This window comes from Salvia hispanica, chromosome 4, assembly GCF_023119035.1.
Source record: "Salvia hispanica cultivar TCC Black 2014 chromosome 4, UniMelb_Shisp_WGS_1.0, whole genome shotgun sequence".
Lineage (NCBI taxonomy): Eukaryota > Viridiplantae > Streptophyta > Magnoliopsida > Lamiales > Lamiaceae > Salvia > Salvia hispanica.
The window spans coordinates 24383755-24400626 of NC_062968.1; the positions used below are offsets into that span (position 1 = coordinate 24383755).

The 16872-nt window shown below is 35.8% G+C and overlaps 4 protein-coding genes across 6 annotated transcripts; 3 read left to right on the forward strand and 1 right to left on the reverse strand.

Annotated features, from left to right (window-relative positions):
• The first annotated feature begins 2884 nt into the window (after positions 1 to 2884).
• On the forward strand, positions 2885 to 4569 carry LOC125223964 (peroxidase 64-like). The gene is made up of 4 exons (XM_048127286.1): positions 2885 to 3085; positions 3161 to 3349; positions 3775 to 3937; positions 4132 to 4569. The coding sequence occupies exons 1-4, from the start codon at positions 2885 to 2887 to the stop codon at positions 4530 to 4532; spliced, it is 954 nt and encodes a 317-aa protein (XP_047983243.1). The 3' UTR covers positions 4533 to 4569.
• Positions 4570 to 5202: 633 nt separating this feature from the next.
• Positions 5203 to 7166, reverse strand: LOC125217504 (UPF0496 protein At1g20180-like). The gene is made up of 2 exons (XM_048119021.1): positions 7037 to 7166; positions 5203 to 6448 (listed from the first exon to the last, which is right to left on the reverse strand). The coding sequence occupies exons 1-2, from the start codon at positions 7083 to 7085 to the stop codon at positions 5421 to 5423; spliced, it is 1077 nt and encodes a 358-aa protein (XP_047974978.1). The 5' UTR covers positions 7086 to 7166; the 3' UTR covers positions 5203 to 5420.
• Positions 7167 to 9677: 2511 nt separating this feature from the next.
• Positions 9678 to 13207, forward strand: LOC125223233 (la-related protein 1C-like). 3 transcript variants are annotated; one of them, XM_048126279.1, is made up of 7 exons: positions 9678 to 10321; positions 10759 to 11326; positions 11403 to 11586; positions 11666 to 11756; positions 12325 to 12399; positions 12510 to 12817; positions 12887 to 13207. In XM_048126279.1, exons 1-6 carry the CDS (start codon positions 9872 to 9874, stop codon positions 12783 to 12785), a joined length of 1644 nt encoding a protein of 547 aa, XP_047982236.1. In that variant the 5' UTR covers positions 9678 to 9871; the 3' UTR covers positions 12786 to 12817; positions 12887 to 13207. The 3 variants fall into 3 exon arrangements, with proteins under 3 accessions (XP_047982236.1, XP_047982235.1, XP_047982237.1); XM_048126278.1 differs by having other exon boundaries at positions 9680 to 10321; positions 12901 to 13207; XM_048126280.1 differs by having other exon boundaries at positions 9680 to 10315; positions 12901 to 13207.
• A 1669-nt stretch (positions 13208 to 14876) lies between these two features.
• LOC125219188 lies at positions 14877 to 16466 on the forward strand. Its single transcript, XM_048121095.1, has 2 exons — positions 14877 to 14989; positions 15752 to 16466. The coding sequence occupies exon 2, from the start codon at positions 15754 to 15756 to the stop codon at positions 16153 to 16155; it is 402 nt and encodes a 133-aa protein (XP_047977052.1). The 5' UTR covers positions 14877 to 14989; positions 15752 to 15753; the 3' UTR covers positions 16156 to 16466.
• The last annotated feature ends 406 nt before the right edge of the window (positions 16467 to 16872 follow it).

Genomic DNA, 16872 nt, shown 5'->3' on the forward strand with positions numbered 1-16872 from the left:
TAAATTTAATTATGTTATTTTATTTACATAGTGAAGACAATTAACATATATATTTAAAAATTAATTAATATATGCTACAAATATTTTAATGCATGTAAATAAATATAATATTACTAACAAATGACATTCTAAGTACATTCCCACCTCAATTTCCACTTTTGCAACTGCAGATATTAAGAGCATTTTCAAGAGACTGCTCTTGTTTTTGCAACATATTAATTCAATTGTAGTCCAAACCATTTTTAACTTTGCACCAAAGAAAAGTTACAATTAAATTAAGATACTACTATAAATATGCACGCAGATCAATTGATACTATACGGTTAGTTATTAGAGAAATTTCCAAATAAATCTCAATTATGACCTATCTATTTTGTAATTTAAGTACCACTCAAATCTCTGTTTTATCAATATTAACAACTATGCGACTTATATGAGATAACGACACACCTAAATCGCACCAATTATTGAATGGAAAATGAATGTTTTAGCACTAATAACGGAGTTTATTAATTAGGAAACCATTATCTCCAATATTCCCTTTTCCCCAAATTGAATAAATTAACGAATCTTGTCAATAATAATCAGTTGCGTCAAAACTGTGTCATACCTTATATTTAGACTAATTACTAAATGAAACAAGGATATATGTTTGTTCTTTAATTGCACGCAATTTATTTCATTTATATGTTTACACTAATCTAGAACTATATAAATGTTGAAATCTTTTATTATAAGCTACATACAAATGATTGAGCCCCACATTTATGAACACCGCTAGTGTGGGTCCATAATCCATATGAATATTTTATTAATTTTTATACATAGTTATACGCAAATAATAATCATAATTCAAATCATAACTAAGAACTATAAATATCTATTTGATTTCTTGGCAATGTAGATACATTAAACATGCCATGACAAACTTAATTAGTCATATTAATTTAATCTAAAATTTAGTCATTTACTTTAGTTTCAACTATGTAAAACCCTAAACATAAGCCCACGTTTTTGAGAGGGTGTGCAAGTCGTAGCAGTACGCGTACTTATGTAGTGTGTTTGTTCATAAGATTGAATCCCAAAACTCAATCTAAGATGAACATCATATGATAATTAGACATGGCCAACCTCCTCTAGGGGTGGGTAGGTACGGTATAACTTACCGAAACCACTATACCGTATAACTTACTGTTAGGGGTGAGCAAAATAACCGAAAACCGAATATCCGAACCGAACCAAACCGAAATTTTGAAATTCGGTTCGGTTTTTTCGGTTTTTCGGTTCGGTTCGGTTTTAAAAATACAAAAATTTCAGTTTTTCGGTTCGGTTCGGTTTGGGCGAAAAAAAAAATCGAATTATATTTTAAATATATTATTATATATTTTTATCCTATTAATTTAGTATATTATATCATATATATAACATATATTCTTCTAATATATTTTTATATAATAAATATTATATATTAATTTTATATTATATATATTTATATTCTATTAGTATATAAAATAAAATAAATTAGATATATTAAAATATACTATTTTTTTCGGTTTTTCGGTTTTGTTTTGAAATTTCGGTTTTTTCGGTTTAGTTCGGTTTTTTAAGTTCGGTTTTCGGTTTTTCGGTTTCGGTTTTTCGGTTTTTCGGTTTGGTTCGGTTTCAATTTTAACCTAAATTCGGTTTTTCGGGTTCGGTTCGGTTTGGGCGAAAAACCGAACCGAAACCCGAATGCACACCCCTACTTACTGTAAATACGGTATGCGAAAAAGTCATGCCTTTACCTTACCAAAGTTTTTGGTATACCTTATTTTCGGTATGACGAATTTCCATAACGATGCCGTACCTCATTTTCGGTATACCGTACCGAAATTCGGTATACCTTACTTTTGCGGTATACCTGACTTTCAACATCAATTAATATAGAAAATTAGAGTATTTAGAATATTATTTATATTTTATAATTTTAAAAATAAATTAAATATAATTTATTCATAATTATATTTATATTTCACAATAGATTTTATAATTTTAAATATATAAAATATATTTTATATATAATTATGTTTATATTTTTGTGGTATATATGTTAGTTTACGGTATATACCGAATTTCGGTATGCAGTGGTATATCGCGGTATTTGAAAATTCATACTGTTACCTTACCGGAATCTTTCGGTAAAGTATCATACCGTACCGAAAGTTTAGTATTTTCGGTACGATAAGGTCGGTAATATCACAATTTAATCATAGATTATATCTTGATATTATTTTATCTAACAAAGCGAACACCACAGTATAAACTACTTATGTTACTCACGTTATGATGATACATTTAATTAATATGTTAATGACTCAATAATTCTAAGTCGTAAAATTTTATAATTATTTTTATTATTTACCAAATATAGGTCATACATATTTATGTGGCTATCTATTGTATATTTCACGTTGACTCTTCATTTCTTCTACCCTATCCACCAAATAGTTTCATGTCTATTTTTTTTTTTTTTGAATTTCTTGCTAAGAATTTTTATGTGAAGTGGTTAATGATCAGTAGGGTCAGTTGAAGTTGTTAGTAACTAACCAAAATTCCTCTTTTTTTAACCAAATTCCATGTGCCTCACATTGAACTACTCATCAAGTCACACTTAATTATAGCAATTAATCCAAGTCCCAACTACATTATTTCATTCTCAAGCATAATGGCTTGCAATATAAAGCTTACTATAAATAATGTTCTTATCTTCCCTTAACCACTCTTGTGAATCTCAAAGTGGTTCTAGCTCAACTAACATGCCATTACCCTACCCCACCCCCCGGAGGGGTGGGGGGTGTCCTTACAAATACTCACTCAAGGTCAAAGAAGTGTATAAACAAAAAAAATGGCTTCCTTGATCACTATTACTCTCATCATTTCATCTATTTTCATGAGCTCTTCAAATTCAATGAGTGTGGACTACTATAAGCAAACATGCCCGGAGGCGGAGCCGGTGATCTCGAAGATTGTGCATAAGGGCATGATCAATGACAAGACTGTGCCAGCAGCTCTACTCAGAATGCACTTCCATGACTGTTTCATTAGGGTATGAATAAATTTCTTTTTTGTTTTTCTTGATAGAATTGTTATACATGTGTGTAACTTTGTGTATGTTTTGAAGGGTTGTGATGCTTCTGTACTGCTGAATTCAAGTGGGAAAGAGAAGGCTGAAAAAGATGGTGCTCCAAATATTTCATTGCATGCATTTTATGTGATTGATAATGCAAAGGAGGAATTGGAGAGGATGTGCCCTGGTGTGGTCTCTTGTGCTGACATTTTGGCTCTTGCTGCTAGAGATGCTGTTGCACTTGTAAGTTCATTAAGTTATTGTGATGTGGTGCTTCATCTTAATTATTAGGGAATATTGTTGAAAACCATAAAATTTGGTTAAATTCTGGTCCGTCCCACAACTCTAAAAATTAGTTAGAAGAACCATGAAAGCTTGTATGTGTAATATCTTGTTGATGCGACACATGCATATCTCAAACTGATGGTGTAGCTAAGTAGGTGTTAAGTGTGTTGCCTAATTTGATTGTCACGCTAGATATCATTTCACCAAAATCAGACATGTGGGACAATTGTGAACAATCTTAAAATTCATGGTTTTTTCAATTGGTTTTTTTTATCAGAATTCATGATTTTTATGGCAATTTACCGTGATTAATTACTAAAATGGGAATTTGTGTATTATAGTGTGATTAATTGGTTTGGTTTGATTTATGTTAAATTAACTAGTCTGGAGGACCTACTTGGGATGTGCCTAAAGGGAGGAAAGATGGAAGAATCTCAAAGGCCAATGACTCATTGCAATTGCCATTTCCCACATTCAACATCTCTCAATTGCACCAAAGCTTCTCCAAGAGAGGCCTTTCTTGGGAGGACCTAGTTGCACTCTCAGGTAGTTAAGCAATGCCACTCATCCTCTATTTTACGAACTCTAGTGTTGTCCCACGTCGGTTGTGCGAAAACAACAGATGTTGGGTTTATAGACTATATGGAGTTTTCTCTCCAAACAGAATAAATAGAGTTCTAAAATGAGTTCTCATGTTTAGTTTGTCCGTATACTAAACCATGCATAACATATTTATGCAGGAGGGCACACACTCGGATTCTCCCACTGCTCATCCTTCCAGAACAGGATCCACAACTTCGACAGCTTAAACGACGTCGACCCAACAATGAGCCCTGCGTTCGCAGGCGCCCTGAAGAGGACTTGCCCCATGCACAACAAGGTCAGGAGCGCGGGAGCCAACATGGACTCTTCACCAACTGTATTCGACAATGCATACTACAAACTGCTTATTCAAGGAAAGAGCCTTTTCTCTTCCGACCAAGCGCTGCTCACAACTTCTAAAACCAAAGGATTGGTAAGAAACTATGCAGCCTCTCAAGAGCACTTTTTTGAGGCATTTGCCAAGTCCATGATCAAGATGAGCTCCATTAGTAGTGGTGGTGGGACTGAGATAAGGTTGAATTGCAGAGTTGTTAATTGATTACTATATTGAACAGGATGTTTCGATTGTTATGCTATGTTATTGTTGTATAGATTGGCTTTGTAGTTTGTCGGTATATACGCCTGATATGTACTGATGATATGCGATTGTAATTTGTAAATGCATCATGAAACAATGGGTGTTCAATTTCAAAATTACTAGTATTAATTCAATTTCACCAAGAAGTGGGGGCATTTATTCTTTTGAATTCATTAAATTAATGAATAGTTGTTATACGAGTAATACTAATAAATAGCCCCCCACCAACATGATCTAACCACACCAAAATCGATTTCAATTTACACACCAATGCTCATTCAATCTCACTATGAATTTCAATAATTCGTTAAAAATTATTTATGGAAATTTGCCTCTTATTTGTTGGACTAAGGAGTCTGAAAGGAAAGTGAATCAATCCATAAAAGAGTGAAAAATGCTCAAGCCAAAAAATAACAAGAATAATACGTGTATGTGTCGACTTTGCAGTACACAACAAATTCAAGCGACAATACTTCTCAAACCGAGATCCGAAGACCACAAGCTAGTAGAAAGAAAAAGAAAACCCATGAAGGAAACTAAAGCTAAACCAAAATCCTAAAACTATCTAGTTTAACCTACATAGTAAAAGTGAAATGAGACCAACAATAACTGATAGATCAAAACAACAAAATGAAATGTGTAATCGCGGACAAACGGAGTGCCAATTAAGTGATAAGATCTAGGCATCAACAAACATTATTCATATCTATACATTCTATAGTATACTTACCTGATATTTATATATACTAACTCTCTTTTATCCAAATAATTCATAAAACTAGCTAATTCTAGCCCAACTATTGACATTCACATAATAAACTACATTCAAACACAACTTGGCACTAATTATCACTTAACCATCTCTCTTACAAGAAGCCTTTTGGATCTATCTATGTCCAAGAAACACAAACAAATCTGTCTCTCCAACTCCTCCAACTGTTCCACAAAGCAAGACTCATGCACTTGAAACTCCCTCACCACTTCCCTCAACGTCTCCTTCCTCCCTTTCCTAACACAAACATCCGCAACAAATCTCCTATGCTCAATCTCATCCTCAAGTCTCTTCACAATCATCCTCATCGTCGCGAAGTCATTGATCATTATGAATACCCCTCTCGCCGCGACATCCAGCTTTGCAGCCAAGCCCTCAAGCCGTTTCTCGTCGCACCTCCGCTCCAATCGCCTCATGTTCTTTGCCACTAGCGCCAGCACAGCGAGGGCTGGGGCGACCGCCAGCCCTGCTGTGCAGTGCGCCAGGGCGACTGCGACTAATGCACCGAATCCCATCAGAACCAGACTGGCAAGGGATTTCTTGATGAGCTTGATGGTCAGAGTTCGCCTCTTGAGCTTTTTGCACGTGCGTGTCAGCTCTTGGAACATGGCCACGTGGCTTTCGCGTAAATCAAGGAATCTCTCGGGGTTCGTGGCAGAGGAGAAGGGGTTTCGCTGCGCTGCAAAAAGGGTGAGATTCTTGTGGAGGAGGTGGTATGATTCGTCGGTGCCGGAGATTCTTTTGATGGCTTTTTTCACTCGGAGATGATTCTTGCGTGCTTGGTTGATGTTGGTGAGAAGGGATTCGCAGATTCTGGAAGCTTCTAGAGTGATCTCGAAGTAGTTGGTGAAGAAATGGTTGAAATCGGAGGTGGAGGGTGAGGAGTATGGGGAGAGATGGATGAGAGGAAATGGCGGCGGAGGTGATGACGTGGAATCGGCGGTGAGATTCTCCTCCACGTCATGAGTTGTTGCTTTCATAAGATGGCTCTCGACTTTGTCGGATATTTCTATGTAAGACTTGGTCCGAAAGGCTTCCTTGTATTCCTCCTTCACATTTGGTTTTGTGGTTGAGGTATTTCCATACTCTTCTCTTCGATGTGAACCTAAAAAAGCATACATTTCAAACGTCTGAGTACATACTCCATTTAGAACATAAATTATGAGATAAATCAAAATTTATGAGTTTCGACGTTATATTTTTATTTTGATATAATAACTTTTTTATAGTAATAGAGGTTTGTGGGAATGTATGTCGATCGGCCAATGCTTAATACAAGAAATTTTAGTATCGAAGAAGGAAACTATATACTACTCCTATAATACTACTAAAAATAGAAATTTATCGATTTTGAATTTTGATCATCACAAACCCAAAAATAACACATAATAGTATCAATTTTGGAGTGCGTGATTGAAAGAAGTATCAACTTCAGAATAAATTTGGAACGATACAAAGTTCAATTATCATGATCAGGTTGCGCACAAGGATGACAAGCATACAATATTCCCAATTGTTTTAATAAATTGATTGTTATTTCTTTAAAAATCATTCATATAATTTGTAAAAGATATGTACACATCTAGTCATAACATAAACCATAAAACTCTCAAATATTAAACATATCAAGCTAGTTGTTAGAAAAAATAGGGTGAATTATAAATAATACTTATGTAATAAAAAAAGAACTAACCGTTATTTGCGAATGGTATTTTGAGCTTACAACATATGATCTTTCTCATCTTAATCAGACAAATGATCCTAACAAATTAATGGATAAGAAAATTTATTTTCCAAAAGAAGAAGCCTTATTTATAATTTTCTTGGTTTGGTTAGAGTTTATAAGAAGAGACGTGAAGTATTTATGAACAAGAAATTAGTTGGCAACTACAATACTACACCCACAATTATAGTCTTTTACATGTTTTGTGTGTATTCCTTCCACGTTAACATTGTTTACGTGTAAGATATAGAGAAGCTTCGGTAACATTATAAAGGTTTGAATTATAAAAAATGAAGATATATTTTGAGCCACAAGGAAATATACAGAAGAATCAAATCAAATGATACATACTTATTGATTTAGAATATATTTTATTCTATAGTTATCATATGTTGTGTAATAATTAGAATAACGATCCAATAGAGATGCACAGTGGAGCCTCGGGGCGCGAGGTGGAATCGCGACTCAAGTGCAGGATTGTTGGATGAAGGCCCGCCGCGATTTCCACCAAGTGTGGGTCAAAAAGTTGTACTGCTTTACTGATTCGAGGTCGTTTAACGGCTCGAGGCTCGTCGCGATGGCCATGAAAAAAATATTTTTCCCTATTAGTTGGTAAAACTTCGATGACAACTGATGTCCTACCATTCAGTGGCTTATCTAGGGGGGTAAATAGGGATACAACTGTACCCCCAAAAATCATAATATTAATACTATTTTCAATTAGTAAAATAAAACGACAAAGTGCTCTAGTGGCAATTAACTCACACTATCTTCCTTGTGGACTGAGTTCGAACACTCCCAAATCAAAAACTCTGGATACGCCACTGCTACCATTGAACACCAATGTCATTAACTAATCACGCTCCTTGAGATAAATTTAGGAAGATGTTAGTATTTAGTAATTTTGGAAAAAAATTTAAGTAATTTGGCAAGTTATATTATGTAATTTATGACTTCGGCTTATGAAAATTTTAGTCATCTTATTTTGAGTTTATTTGTACGCCATTTATAGTCTCATTTTAACTCAACACGAGTTCTTAGAAATTACTATGCAATTAAATTATGGTTTAGATATGACTGCTTCCATTTGCTGGATGATATCACAACCGAAAAGTATGGTTGTAATTGAAATAAAGTCAATTACTATGGATGTCCTTTTCTATCCTTTTTACTAGCGAAAAATATTTAGATATTTTATAGTAATAAAAAATATTTTGATATTTATAGTACAAGGAGAGTGTTATATTGCTAACTCATAACTTAATTGCTAACTACAACTAAATAATAGCCATTGTATATTCAAATTAAGGGCTTAAATCATATTAATCTCTAAATGTCAATATGATCAATGAAAAACGTCAATAAGGTCATAGGATTAATTCCAAAAAATATCAATAGGGGTATTAATGTTAATTAACTACATGTTTAGTTATAACTAACTTTTAAAAGAAATCCCAAAACTTTAAATTCATATAACATATATCAAATTAAACATAATTTCATAAGAATTCCAACGATATCCTACATGCATATGTTCCGACGTCAAAATTTGAAAACAATTTCGAAATTTTTTAATTTTTTCGTACAGTAGAAATGACAACATACTATATAAAATATGTCAATATAATACATATAGAATGTCAATATAAACAATGTGTTAACATCATCAAAGCATTGTGTTGACATTCTCAAAGCATCGTGTTGATATTTTCGAAACACTATATTGACATTTTCATCCAAAACCCAAATTTGATAGTTTTTTTTATCCTTTTCAATTTAATTAATAAAAACGAAAATTACACGTGACAAATTGTAGACCATAAGTTTTGTAAAATCCTATGATCTTAAATTAGTTGTAATTAGCAATTAAATGATGAGTTAACAATTGATCACTCTCTAATTCCTATAAGTCTAGAAAAAACAACAAAAGCATGAAAATAAACTAAAACGCCAGACAATATACGAGGTGAAAGAAACACCAAAAGAGTATGAGGAATCATAAGCCTTGTGTGTTAGCTTCAGGGGATGACCTTAGATGGACACTATTAGGCCTCGTTTGATTTTCCTGATAGGGTGAGATAAGACATTGTATCTGGGGTGTAGCTCGTCTTTGATTGCCCTGATATTCTTCCAAAAGGACCCGGTATTCAACCACTTACCCGGTTGTAATTAAGATACCAAACAGCTCATTCTGTATAAGCCTATCCCGGTGTTCGCCTCCGATATTCTTCTATGTCACAGATCCAGATTGTATGAAGCTCGGTTTATTGTCTAAAAGACCCCTCATTCACGTTTGAAAATCAAAATTATAGGCACATTGGTTTGAGAAGTAACCTACATTTTAATTAATACTATACTCATCAGTTGTCTTCTTGTGTACATGAATCGTGGTGCATGATACAGGCGAATAGAAACATAACCTCGATAAATATTTTACCATTGGATTATGTAAATAAAATCTACAAAATGTATATAGATTTTGTAAATTAATAGGCAAATCTGTTAGGGTCCTAAATTTTGACTCAGATTGCGTAACAAATTATTGAAATAGTAGGCTGGTGAAAAGGGTTAGAATAAATAAGAAAGGAAATAAAAAATGGAAAAAGAAATAGAAAAGTAAAAAAATAAGAAAAGAAAGAAAGAGAGCGGCCGAAACCCTAATGTTCACTCCGATCACCACCCTAACCGTTTGTTAATTCTCTCGCCCTCTTTTCTCTTCCATCCCTTATATATTGACCCTCTCACACATTCACGCATTTGGTTTGGTTTTCACTCTCAAAATTCCAAATTTCTCTCGGCTCTTTGATGGTGACTGACTCCTCGCCCCCTCCATCAGACACCGACCCCATCGCCAACGGCGGAGCGCATCTCAGTCCCCAATCGCGCCGCCGCAGCCTCCCCTCTCCCTGGGCTTCGGTTGTGCGCGGAGATCCCGAGCCAAACGCACCCCCCGCCGCTGCTACCTCTCCGGAATCTTCGTCTGCCGCCGCCGCCTCAGCCTCCACGTCTTCTCCGCCGATGGAGGAGGCTTTGTCTTCTGATAACTCGGAATCTCAGCCGGAAAACGGCGACAGCATTGCGAGGAGGCCGGTTTGGAACCGGCCGCTAAACGGCGTCGTTGAGCCGGTTACTGTTATGGGTGGAGCCGTCTCCTGGCCGGCGCTCTCTGAAACCACCCGCTCTGTTCCTAGGTCGTCGTCCTCGGATGCTTCTAGAATCGTCTCTGACGGATCAGTCCCCTCTTCACAGGTTACTGTACGTTTTGATTTTAATTCATCTTTTTAGGGTTTCGTACTTTAATGTGATTTTGCCCTAATTTGTGTGCATTGCCATTAAATTAATCAATTCACACCTTCAGTGAAAATTGGCTTTTACCCTAATTTGTGTGCATTGGTTTTGAATGTATATTTTAGGGAAAATTGTATCTGTATACACGTTTTGAAATTTTGACTGTATGATAAATGAATGCCTTTTCTGATTAATCTGTATATCTTCTTTGGGTTTCAGTGAAATTACACAAGTTATAAAATTCTTCACAAGTTATGCTATTTGAAATTGTGTCTAATGCTCTGTAAATATGCACATTTTGAAATTACAACCTTTGATCTTTCAATAAATGGAATGATTATATTATTTTATGATAATTGAGGGGCTGTTCTGATTAATCTGAGATATGTTACTTTGTTCAACAGGCTCCTATAATATCACAACCTCCTCAACGGTCACCTCATAATAATGCTAATAATGTTCATGGTAATTCCGGGGGAAATAATCCAAATCCGGCTAGGCTAAGGAGGAATCGTGGTGGTGGTGGAGGTGGTGGTGGAGGTGGAAGAGGTAGCTTCTCAGTGAGTGGACCATCTCAGGGTCCTTTTAATCCACTACCTCTCCCAATGCCACCCCCATTTCCTGTTATTGAAGTACCATTTGGGGCTATTCCTACTGTTCTAGATAACTCTGTTAGAGGTCCGAGACCTATCGGAGGAGGGGTTGGGCCATCTCATTCTGGAAATGACCATCCTACTCAGAGGATTAACACAAGGAGGAGCAACAACTATGGCCCTCGTCCTCGGGGAGATGGACAGTACCACAACAACCATGGTGGAAGGCGTGATCATGACCGCAGAGAAGTCCGTCACCCCCCTCCTCCTCCTTATGCTCCCCCACCCATGGGATATATGCCGCCTCCACTGCCGCCTGGTGCTGCCTCCTTTATGGCACCACCACCCATGATGCTTTTTCCTGGACAAATGGGCTTTAGTGAGTCCACGACGTGGTTTAGTTTCTGTTACAGTATGACTCTTTATGTTCTTTAACGTTTGTTTTCAACTTTCAGATATGGAGCCTCCCTTTGTGTATGTTCCACCTATGCCACCGGAAACGTTCAGGACTATGCCCATGGTCCCTCCTCCGCCACCTGTGATTTTCCCTCCTGCTAATGAGAATCCATTACCAAATCCAAATCTATCTCCAAATCCATTACCAAATATGATAGTCAACCAAATAGACTATTACTTCAGGTTATTTTCATTTAAAACTTATATAGAAGTTGAACTCACTATGCAAATGATGCTGAATCAAGTACGGATGTTGTTCCAGCGATGCTAATTTGGTGAAAGATCCCTTTTTGAAGTCTCAGATGGATGATAATGGCTGGGTGCCCATCTCTTTGGTAGCTTCGTTTCCACGAGTAAGTTTATTGGATTTATATTCTTATGTTTTATGTATTATGTAACCTATTTTATACCTTCTCAAGTTATAACAAAGTCTATTTCTGTAGTCTTAAAACAAGAATGAAATTTGTTCACATTAATTACTCTGAAACAAAGTCTTATGATGAACTTTTCTTCAATTGGAGAATGCATATTGTATATTTTATTAATTTACCAAGACATTTTTGACCCTTTGCTGCAAACAATATTCTTGTAAATGAAAGTTAATTTGACTGTTCAAAATGAATGTTTACTGCTTATTTTTTCTGACCTTTTGCTGCAAAGCATCCTCTCAAGAGATTTCATGATATTTGAAAGAAACTCTCTGGTTATTAAATTACTCCGTATATTAGAAAGTGGACAAGCTGTGGTTGTTACATCTTCACCCCTCTTGAGATCACATAAATCTTTCACTAGGTTTGGTTTTCTTTTGGTTTTTCAATGCAAATATCAAGGTTTTCTTTTGTTTTTTCAACGCAAATATTAAGGTTTTCTTTTGGTTTTTCAACGCAAATATCAAGGTTTTCTCTATGTCTGCCTTTTCAGGTTCTGCGTTTAACAAATGATATCCCTCTCATTGTGGAATCATTGAGACATCATTCTACGGCTGTGGAAATACAGGCCAGCTCTCGTTTCTTGACTTCTTTTGATGTTACCAAGTAATCTTTTAATCTGAAAATCCCTGACCGGGTAGAAAGCAACAACTTAATTTTTTCCTTTTTTTTTCACAGGGTGACATGATTAGGAGGCGTAACGATTGGAGTTTGTGGATAGGTTCAAATGGTGATCCTAGCACCAGTGGCAACATTTCAGCTCCGGAAAATGCTCTGGCAACCTCATTAAATGAGGTCTCACTGGATGATGCCACAGCCCATGTAAATGGCAATCTTGATGATGCAAGAGAAGGTCGGTTGGAAATGGCTGATGGTCAGTTGCCTGAGGACTCGACCATCCAGTCTGGGTTGGCGAATGGAGACCACGCTGATGACCATTCGAATAGCTTGTGACCTTTCATTAACGAAAGTTTTGCACAGCCAAGGTTTGGTTATTTACTCCTTCATTACGCCCTATTTGTGCTTTGGTGATGGTCTTTTCCCCTTAAACACAGTAATGTCTATGCAGCACAAGGAGCGGGATGAAGGAGTTTTTGTAATTTATCAAGACACAAGAAGACTGGAGAAGAATATGGAGTGGAGCTGACCCTAGTTTATTGCACAACATGAACAACTGATTGTTCTTTTCCTGTTGACTAATTGATTTTTTGAAGCATCCGAGAGAGATGATATGAGGTGCACTTTCCTCATTACACGGGCATTACGTGAACAAAAAACGATATTGGTTTTCTGCCCAAAATTGAGAGTGAGCTCTTCGTGGTTTTGTTGATACTTTGCAAATGACTCTTGAATGCCATTATGATTTGTGCTCTTAACTTATTTTTTGAATATTCTTTCGTGGCTTCCAATTTGGGGCATATCATACTTAAGTCTATATGTTTTTATCTTGATTAAATTCTGGTAATACAAACGCATGCATGAGGTAACAAGAACGGATATTGAAACTAGTACTGAAAAAGCGCACACAAGCAAATCATTTCCAAGGGACCACGAAATTAATCACATTAGTTATCTCAAACTTGCGCTATATGACTGATTATCCACACATCGACCAACTTGTAAAACAAAGCTAGATACCTCTATATAATAAACTAGACCTATAGGAAGACAACACCCTTGCTCACCCCTATTTACTCTTTATCACAACATGATACAAGTTCTTCTTTCTGACCAAACATGTTCCTTTTCCAACAAAGTCTCTATCTCCAAACCTTATCCTCCCATATCTCCATTTCCCCAACGTGATCATCTTTATGGAACAACAAGTGTGAACAATCTGGGGAAGAGGTTCATAATATCGTCTTCCCTGGCTCAATAGTCAAAGTAAAAATGTGTTTGGTTTATATTTACCACCACCATCATTCAATTTATTTCCAAAACACTTTGGTAGGGGTGATAACTCATCTAGACATTTTTTTTCACAAAATTCCATCCCTAGATGAGTTATCACCCCTATCAAACATGCCAAATATATTACCTTGTTGAAGTTTCACATGTTTCCTTACAAATTACTTGTCTCACTCTAATTGATACTCCCTCCGTCCACAAATAGGACTAATTGATACTCCCTCCGTCCGCAAATAGGAGTCGCGTTTTTCTATTTAAGTACGTCCGCTAATAGGAGTCTCCGTTCACTTTTTTACCATAAATGGTATTCCCTTCGTCCGCGAATAGGAGTCCCAGTTCACTTTTATCATAAATGGTAATAGGGTCTCAGCTTCCACTAACTCATTCCACTCACATTTCATTTAAAACTAATATATACAAGTGGGACCCATATTCCAATAACTTTTTTCCACCCACTTTTCTTAACATTTCTCAAAACCCGTGCCACCAAGGTATGAGATTCCTAATGGCGGACAAGGGAGTACTCCATATAGAGTCTCATATTTCACTAACTCATTCTACTCACATTATATTTAAAAGTTATATACAAGTGGTACTAATATTCAACTAACTTTTTTTCACTCACTTTTCTTAACATTTCTTAGAACTCGTGCCATCAAGAAATGAGACTACTAATGGCAGATCGATGGAGTGTAATTTTCCCGGACATTGCACCTAAATGATTATAAATACTACTCTTTCTACTATGTGAATTGTTCTCCACTTAACTCGAAAAAACATTGCATAAAACCTAGTTTTGACAATGAAATTTATCAAATATAATAGGATTAAATCATTAAAGTAGTAATGAATTTAAATATTGTCACATAGTATTTTTATAATTAGTTAAAATTTCTATATTTGAAATGTTGATTTATAATCGAATGGATACTCTATTTTAATTCTATAATGAACTAGTACATATTTACCCCAATTAATAATTAAATTACAGAACTTATGCAAAATATTTATGCCTCAATACAATGATCCTAGACTAATTTTCTTGTTTTAAAAATAAAATTAATAATATTGTGGTATGTAATTTTATACTAATATATTCAAGTATTTTAGTTTTTTCATACTGCTATAATTCTGAGAAATAGACTCCTTTCTGTTTCGATTAATAAATTGGGGTTTCAAGATTTTGCCAAATATAAGTGACAGAGCCGCTGTTCTCCATCTTCCTCAGCTCGCGATTCTTAAACTCCAAGGTCTAATCTTCAGCTAATCTTTCATTTTTCTTATTGTTTTGTTGTGAATCTGATTAATTGAAATTTGATGTACGATTAAAAGGCTTCGTATTGTTTCCGACATTGACTTCTTCTTTTTTTTTTTAATTATCTGGTAAATCAGAGGGAAAATAGTTAAAATCGAACGCAAATGGAAGTGTTTCATGTATATTGCGTTAGTTAGAAGTGCCACAAATGCTTCATGCTGCTCCTTGTGGTGGTTGAAATGCTTGATTGAGAATATATGCAGCTTAGCTGTTTGTCAAAATGTCAAATTGAATTGTATCATATATATAGCGTTAATTAGAAGAGCAGAAATGGTTGATTTTGTTTCATTATGATTGAAGTTTCCTCATTGTGGTTGAAATGCTTGATTAAGAATATATGCAGCTAAGCTGTTTTTAAAATGTCAAATTGAATTGTATCATATATATAACGTTAATTAGAAGAGCCAGAAATGGTTGATGTTGTTTCATTATGATTGAATTTTCCTCATTGTGGTTGAAATGGTAGATTGTGAAGATATGCAGCTAAGCTGTTTGTGAAAATGTCAAATTGATGTGTGTCATATATGATATATATAGCGTTAATTAGAGAGCCACATGTTGCTGCATTATGATTGAAGTTTCATTAACATGATTTAAATGCTTCATTGTGAAGAATAGTTGTTTGTCTATATGTCCAATGATGCCACACCACGAACCACTCACATTTTGTACAAATTTGTGACTACTATGGTTTCAGTCATGGCTGGGAAAGCAGTGAAATCTGTTGCAAAAGCTGTTGGGGAATACCAGTTCCCATGGAGAGAGAAGCTGACAAAATACAGGGATGAGCTGTCAAAGGGTGTGTGGGGTTACTGGGAGCTTGGTGCTTGGAAGCCTCTAGCTATCAGTGCACGCCGCCGAGCTCGGATCCGCAAAGAGGTCCTCCTTGCTGGAGGTGATTGGGAATTTGATCCGGAAAGGAAGGAGATGAAGACAAAGAGGAAAGGTCACAAGGTTGATAGGTTGGCTGCCGAGAAGCGAGCCAATACTGCTCGACTGATGGAAGAGATGCCCAAGATGTTGGATGATTACAAGAAGAGAAGGTGGGAGAGGAAGATGAAAGCAGAAGAGGACGCTGCCAAGAAGGCGTTGAACGAGTAGCTAAAAGCTCAGCCCTTTCGATTCATGGTATTAAAAGCTGGATTCCTTCTTGTGCAGTTTCACCTTGATGCTTTGTTAGTTCTTACATAAGTTGTTGGTCGACCTCCGTTGTGAACCTTTATGTTATGATGCCTTGTTGAGCTCTTACATACGTAGGTCGTGCTCTTTAGACATTTGTTTTCTCTCCGGCTTCTGCTAAAACTGAGATGCTGATGAATTGTTATGTCGTATGCCAAAAAGGTGTTGAACTAGTAGCTAACAGCTCCGCCCTTTCATTTCATGTTATTCAAAACTGGATTCCTTCTTGCTAAGTATCTTCTTGAATTCATGATGCTTTGTTAGTTAGTTGCATATGTTATTGATGAACATCCATTTTGAATGTTTTTGTTATGATGCTTCGATGAGCTCTTACATAAGTAGGTCGTGCTGTTTAGATATTCGTTTCCTCTTTGGCCTCTGCTAAAACTGAGATGCTGATGAATAACAGGACATCATCTGTTGTATTTTCTGCAAGGTGTTGATATGCTTTCATTTGTGATGTTTATTAAGTCGATTTTGTGGAAAGAAATAACTTTTGAACAATGCTTCTTGTGTGTGTGTGGGATGACAAATTAATTGAAATACTCTTAAAAGGAAACGAAATTCAAAACAACAAAAATGGAAAACAATAATGTAAACCACAGATTAAACAAAAGAACCTTAAGTCAAGTCTAGGAG

Coding starts and splice junctions, on each gene's coding strand:
- LOC125219188 (XM_048121095.1), top strand. CDS start 15,754: ATGGCTGGGAAAGCAGTGAAATCTGTTGCAAAAGCTGTTGGGGAATAC.
- LOC125223233 (XM_048126279.1), top strand. CDS start 9,872: ATGGTGACTGACTCCTCGCCCCCTCCATCAGACACCGACCCCATCGCC. Junction 11,327..11,402: donor TCCTGGACAAATGGGCTTTA/GTGAGTCCACGA, acceptor TTCAACTTTCAG/ATATGGAGCCTCCCTTTGTG. Junction 11,757..12,324: donor TGGTAGCTTCGTTTCCACGA/GTAAGTTTATTG, acceptor CTGCCTTTTCAG/GTTCTGCGTTTAACAAATGA.
- LOC125223964 (XM_048127286.1), top strand. CDS start 2,885: ATGGCTTCCTTGATCACTATTACTCTCATCATTTCATCTATTTTCATG. Junction 3,350..3,774: donor CTAGAGATGCTGTTGCACTT/GTAAGTTCATTA, acceptor TAAATTAACTAG/TCTGGAGGACCTACTTGGGA. Junction 3,938..4,131: donor GGACCTAGTTGCACTCTCAG/GTAGTTAAGCAA, acceptor ATATTTATGCAG/GAGGGCACACACTCGGATTC.
- LOC125217504 (XM_048119021.1), bottom strand. CDS start 7,085: ATGAGAAAGATCATATGTTGTAAGCTCAAAATACCATTCGCAAATAAC. Junction 6,449..7,036: donor AATACCATTCGCAAATAACG/GTTAGTTCTTTT, acceptor ATGCTTTTTTAG/GTTCACATCGAAGAGAAGAG.